Source organism: Haematobia irritans, chromosome 1, assembly GCF_050003625.1.
Source record: "Haematobia irritans isolate KBUSLIRL chromosome 1, ASM5000362v1, whole genome shotgun sequence".
In the NCBI taxonomy this organism is placed as follows: domain Eukaryota; kingdom Metazoa; phylum Arthropoda; class Insecta; order Diptera; family Muscidae; genus Haematobia; species Haematobia irritans.
In genome coordinates this window covers 121,233,339-121,240,403 of record NC_134397.1, presented here as the reverse complement: position 1 = coordinate 121,240,403, position 7,065 = coordinate 121,233,339, and the positions used below count along the sequence as shown (strand labels likewise).

At 34.2% G+C, this 7,065-nt stretch overlaps 1 protein-coding gene across 1 annotated transcript; it reads right to left on the bottom strand.

Moving 5' to 3' along the window:
* Positions 1-289: 289 nt before the first annotated feature.
* LOC142221748 (protein takeout-like) lies at positions 290-3,846 on the bottom strand. The gene is made up of 5 exons (XM_075291537.1): positions 3,686-3,846; positions 3,536-3,628; positions 1,165-1,315; positions 825-958; positions 290-677 (listed from the first exon to the last, which is right to left on the bottom strand). Exons 1-5 carry the CDS (start codon positions 3,777-3,779, stop codon positions 346-348), a joined length of 804 nt encoding a protein of 267 aa, XP_075147652.1. The 5' UTR covers positions 3,780-3,846; the 3' UTR covers positions 290-345.
* Positions 3,847-7,065: the final 3,219 nt, after the last annotated feature.

Here is a 7,065-nt window from a genome sequence, read left to right as displayed (position 1 = left end):
CTATTCACGTACAAACAAATCCTATATATATATAATTATGAACTGACACAACGTAATTATATTTAGCACATATTGGTGCAGGTAAACAAATGTTAAGAAACTGGATGTAACTATTTGGAATTTTACAACTAGAAATGCGTGAGATTACAAAATTTTAAAGTATATATTGTGGAGTCAAGGTTGATATGGTCCCCGATTTTATTATATTGATGTGGAACTTTGGTCCAGGACGGACAGAATTGTCATTGTACGCCGAATGAAACCAATGCTTTCAAATGAGCCTCTCGACTTACGAGTATTGTAATTTCACTTATGTTTATTGTAAATCATTACAAAAAATTTCGTTCATCCATAGTACTCTGCAGCCGTGGGGAATTTATCAAAGATGTATTGAACAGGAATGAATGAAAACACTTTCGTGAGACGATCATTCATTACAGCTTCTGTAGATGTTAGAATTGCGGGACGCAATAATTCATAAAATTCTCGCCAATTATCATTGAACAGGGAATTGACGTTATCTTCGAGATCTTTTTGTCCCTTAAATATGTCTGTCATATGTATACTCAAATGATCGATTCCAATAATTTCCATACGTAGTTTGTCAATGTCACCAAATGTTAATCCATCACTATCTCTTAACTTATAGTGAATATAGAGCTTTGCAGTAAAGTTGTCTGGAATGGAGATAAAGGAGAACAATTAAAAGTTGAGGTTCATTTTTTTATACTCGGATTTGAAATGTAAACCATGAGCTTTAGAATGACCGTCTTGCGTATGATAAAAGTCAAAACTTCGATCAAAATATTTCGAACAATATTTACCTATGGCAATATTCATTTTGCCCACTGCATTCAAATTTAAATTGAGAATTTGTCCTTTCAATTTGTAATCCGAAGTAATCTTGAACTTTGGTATAACCAGTGTGCTTACAGATGTTAATTTTTCAAATGAATAACTGCAAAAAGGTCAAACAAAAGCAATGACAAAAAATTAAATCAACCAATTACTCCTTTGAATGGATCTGTTAAAATTTTAATTGACTTTTAATTGATTCATATTGTCATTACCGTGTTTGAAGTGATTTCCATTGAAAATTAATTAGATTAATTAATTTTTTAATTGAATGTGATAATGGTTATTCAATGACCAAAAAATACTTACTCCGTCTGTGGCACCTGAACACCAGCAAAACCTGTAATTTCTATATTTGTTAGGTCCACATCAATTGCCAATGGAGGTTGGGCATGTTGGATTCCGACCCGTTTAACATGCAATGGATCGAGGGCACCAGCTGATTTGAGACCGGGAACACCTACAAACCATACGAGAATGGAAATCTCAATATATGTCAGGCAAAAGGGCTAATGTCGATGTTCACGATATAACATCGGGAGATCAAAGTAACATATTATAAATCCCCATCACCAATCTCGTTGTACAATTTGCATTTTTATATATCGGGACCATTCTATGGAAACGCAAAAAAAAATCTTTTTCATTATTTTTAGAGTTAAGGAAACTTTCTCCAAACATAATAATATCACTAAACTAAAATAAAATAACTAAAATAAAGTTATTTTAGCTTTAGTGAAATAGAAGGTTAACTTTTTTTGAACCTTCTATTTCACTAAAGTCGGGTGGGGTCGACTATAATATACCGCGCACCACCTTGTAGATCTACATTTTCGATCCCATCTCAAATACTTCAAATTTGTTGGGCGCCATGCCCAAAGGTTTATGTTCCCATAAATATATATATTTAAATCTGACCCGATCTGGACAAAATTAGTTAGACTTCTAAAAAATCAAAAGATTTTAAATACAAGCTGGCTAGCACCATGAAGTGGAATACAATGTTACTAAACAAATACGGGAAATATTTAAATATGCAGTAAGTTTTATGCACCTACGCAAAAGTTCATTTATGGCGATCTATATGCATTATAGCTATATGCAAATTTGAGTCATTTTTACAAGTTTGCAGTGGCGATTTTAAAAAGAAAATATGGGTATTTTGGCCATTTTTACACAAATCGGAAAATATATATGGGAGCAATATCTAAATCTGAACGGATGTCAACCAATTTCGGCATGGAAACTCATAATGTTAATTCTACTCCCCGTGATGAAATGCAATGTAGACATCGAGCGAAAGATATATAGGAGCTATATTTAAATCTGAACCGATTTCAAACAAATTTGGCATAAATAGTCATAATGTTAAATCCATTTTCTGTGCAAAATTTCACCGATATCGGAGTAAAACTCTGGCTTCTGAGGTCATATAAATGCATAACGGGCGAAATATATATATGGGAGCTATATCTAAATCGGAACCGATTTCTTACAAAAACAATAGGGTTCTATTCTGACCCAAAAAACAGACTTGTGCCAAATGTTAAGACGATTGGACTAAAACTGCGACTTAGACATCAACTCAGGGGCCGGCCCTGAGCATTATTGCCAAAAACACCATGAGTCTCTCTCGTCTCCTTCTAGATGTTCCAAACATATGTACTAACTTATAATACCCCGTTCCACAGTGTGGCGCAGGATATAAATAGTTCACTCCCCAATAAATTTATGTATGGATTGACAAAATGATTGTTTATCGTTAAAAAGCCATAGGATTCGAAGGAAACATATTAAAGTTTATTCTCAACTTGCGACATATAACACTAGTTTACACTGAAAATGTACATCTGATGAGAGGTTACTTTTCTTATGTATTTTGATCTGCTGAATTAGAAAAAAAAATTTTAAAAAATTATGGAACAGTTTTTGAGATATCCAGTTAGTTTTAGTTTTTCGCTCTTTTTCATTTAACAAATTATATCTCGAGTTAGAAATGTCCGTTTATATCCGTTGGTACTTAAATAAAAGGTATTGAGATGACGAATAATCGTGTATAATTGGATCTGTGATAAGTTAAGTGGTTCAAAAACTATCGATGCAAAAAGGGCAAATTTTCGAAAAACTGATGTTTTCCGCCGGAAAAGTAAAAATTTTTTCGAGTTCAGCAGATCAATATACATAAGAAAAGTCGCATCTCATCAAATGTACATGAAAAAAAATATTTTGTGTAATTTATAACTTCAGTAAAAACACAATCTTGTTTAAGTGTAAATGCTTCCAAACAAATAATGTTTTTTGGGTCAGAGCACATCCAATCATATTGTATGTTCACATAAGACAATCAGCGTCGGCAATATCCAAAAATTTATTTGCTTCCTGTAAAATATGTTTGGGACATATATTAGAGAAGCGTTTTTTTTAGGGTGGAATCTTGGAACTTGACCTGTTTGCAGAAAAAAACCAAACATGTGATATATTACGACATGATAGCTTCATTAGTGAAGCCGGTAGCGTGATTTATAAAGACAGACGGATATCTCGTCTTAGAATTTCGTCTTACTTTGTATAGTCGGAAATGATGACAGATATAAAAAATTAATGTATAATAAACAAAAACAAATTAACTTAAGGTGGATTTATATAGGGGCTAACAATATTTAATCTAAGTCAAAAATACCTGCTCTCCAATGATAGGTCATTTGCTCAAAATTTTTGCTGAAACACTTGCTGAAATCCGGCCCATTTAGTGTGCAATATTTTAAAAAATCAGCTATGAAATGAGACCAATTAGTGTCAATAAATTTTTAGAAATAATGTAAAAGCTTACGTCTGGGATTAAGAAACTTTCCAGATAATACATCACCCACAAAAAGGGATACAAGTATCAGAACAATTATATTGATTTTTGGTTGTAAATTCATTTTGAAAGGATATTTGCCGGCTATTTAGTTTAAGCGCTTGAACAAATTTTGATTCTGAAATCTAGAGCAGTTTGTTATGTACTGAATTTATTTTTATCTTATCGGTTCATTGTTGAAAGTCGTCTTTTAAATAGTCCAATGGTAACTTTTATTGTGATAGGTAATTAACATCCAGTTTATTTGATTCTGTGGTACATGAACTCATTAATCACATTTTAATTCAAAGATAATGCCACTGCAATTAACAATGATATCATTAGTGTAATTTGCAAATATATTTCTATACCAAAACCAGTAAGAATGTCAATGACTTCGGCTTGTGAATGCTTCGTGTTTCGGAATATTCTGCACTGAAAAAAGTATAGATTTGACCATTCCTTAGCCCAATATATATTTAATTCGATCATTCTCGGCAATTATACGTAGAAGTCTATATTGTCCGAGGTTCAGAACCTCAGATCTGTGCGATATAACGGATTTCGAACAGACATTAAAGATTCTTATTTTATTTTCCTTCTAGATGTTCGGGTGGTTAATATACTTCCCCCAAACGAAAGATTATATGTCAGTTCAACTCCAAGGCCTTCTATCCGTTGATTTGTAAAATTCCAATCGAAATCTGCCGCGATTCTGGAACCTTTGCGGAAGACCATAATCTTAGATTTTGTTAGTCCCATAGGGAGCAGTACGTTTTGAGGACATAAATCATCTTCTGGAGGTCTACAGAATTATCAGCAAGGAGGACAATATCGTTGGCATATAACACAAGTAAGTAAAATAGAAAGTCGGGCGGGGCCGACTATATCATACCCTAAACCTAAACCTCTAATGAATTAGTAAACTTATGCATTTGTGGGACGTCATTGAAATAGGTTTGGGAAATACATAGAGTACCTGTTTATGAGAGATTTATCTCAATTTGAACAGAAAGCCTGATACTAGGAGCTATACTGAATTTTGCACATACAGAGTTAGTAAGCTACTAATATTGAGGCCATTATTAAACAAGTAAGAAAACTCTAAAGTCGGGCGGAGCCGACTATATTATACCCTTCACCTCAATGTAGCCACCGTTGTGCAATGGTTAGCATGCCCGCCTTGCATACACAAGGTCGTGGGTTCGATTCCTGCTTCGACCGAACACCAAAAAGTTTTTCAGCGGTGGATTATCCCACCTCAGTAATGCTGGTGACATTTCTGAGGGTTTCAAAGCTTCTCTAAGTGGTTTCACTGCAATGTGAAACGCCGTTCGGACTCGGCTATAAAAAGGAGGTTCCTTGTCATTGAGCTTAACATGGAATCGGGCAGCACTCAGTGATAAGAGAGAAGTTCACCAATGTGGTATCACAATGGACTGAATAGTCTAAGTGAGCCTGATACATCGGGCTGCCACTTAACCTAACCTAACCTAACCTAACCTCACCTCAATGTAGACAAACATTTGTGTTACCATCTCAACTACTTCAAATTTGCTTGGAGCAATATAAAAGTTTTGCATTTCCAGATTAAAAATACTTTTAATGGAGACAATTTTTGGTACTTTTACAAAAACTCTCAGTGGCGATTTTACAAGGATATTGGTTAGATCTCGCAAAGATATGTGGTCACGTGTGGGTTGTGATATATTATTTGGTCAAGTCGGTCGACTTGGAGCCTTATTTCAAACTCAATCGTTCTGTGGAAATTCTGGCATTACAGTGTTTAGAATATGACTATGATATACGGAAATCATCACAGAATTTGTTGGGAATTTTGGCCATATTTTTATAAACCGGAAAAACGAATATATGAAGGCTTTATCTAAATCTGAACCAAATTAGATCAAACTTGACACACTTAAATATATTAAATATATTCTCTATGGAAACTATCCAGTCGATTGTAGGAAAATCCCATTGAAAATGGGTTTAAAATATGAAACAGTCTACCATATTTCCACAACTATGGTGTATATATATGGAAGCTATATCTAAATCTGAACCGCTTTTGACATGCATAGGTAGAATATTAATTCTGCCATCTCTGCAAAATTTAACGTAAATGGGAGTATAACTTTGGCCCCCGTGGTTATATGAGTGTAAATCGAACGAAAGATATATATGGGAGCTATATCTAAAACTGAACTGATTTCAACCAAATTTGGCACACTTACCGACACTATTAAACATACTCCTTGTGCAAAATTTGAAGCAAGTCATGGCTTTTGAGGCAATATAAGTGCAAATCGGGCGAAAGATATATATGGGAGCTATATCTAAATCTGAACCGATTTTAACCAAATGTGGCACACATAACGATACCATTAAACGTACCCCTTGTGCAAAATTTGAAGCAAATCACGGAAAACCTCTAGCTTTTGAGGTCATATAAGTCCCAATCGGACGAAAGATATATATGGGACCTACATCTAAATCTGAAACGATTTCAATAAAATTTACCAAGCATTGGTAGAATGTCAATTCTACTCTATGTGCAAAATTGCACGAAAATCGCACTTAAACTGCGACCTTTACTTTGCACACAAAAATACATGAACAGACGGACGGACGGATAGACAGGCGGACATCGCTAAATCGACTCAGAATTCAATTCTAAGACGATCGGTATACTAAACGATGGGTCTCAGATCTTTCCTTCTTGGCGTTACACAAATGCACAAACTTATTATACCCTGTACCACAGTAGTGGTGAAGGGTATAAAAACAAGAAATAGCCCAATGTGGCTAATTGCAAGAGCTATATGTATGTGTGAATAAGTTCAGATAATACATCTAAACTTGAAATTTGAATAACATTGGTTAATAAATAAGAGTATTATGGCAAAATTTGTGAAAATCGTGCGATACTGGTTCACGACTTCTGGTTTACGAATTCGCAAAATGCAAAATTTTCCTCAGTCGCTAGTTTCCGAACCACAATGATATATAATACGAAATTTTTACATACTGTTCTTATGGAAGAAATTTCTTGGCAAAATATGAAATAGTTCAGGATTTATTGACAGTTAAAAATTTTGCGTTTTGCGAATTCGTAAACCAAAACATGGGGAATATATATGGGTGCTACATCTAAATCTGAACCGATTTGGATGATATTTTGCATGTTTGGTTGATATACTATAGAAGATTACTTTGTGCTAAATTTGAGTAAGAGCGGTTATAATTATGGTTAAATTTTGGAAAAACGGGCTATACATATATATGGGAACTATATCTAAATCTGAACCGATTTCGATAAAATCGATTAAAATTGCGACCGGAATCCTGCGAACAGCAACACACCACAT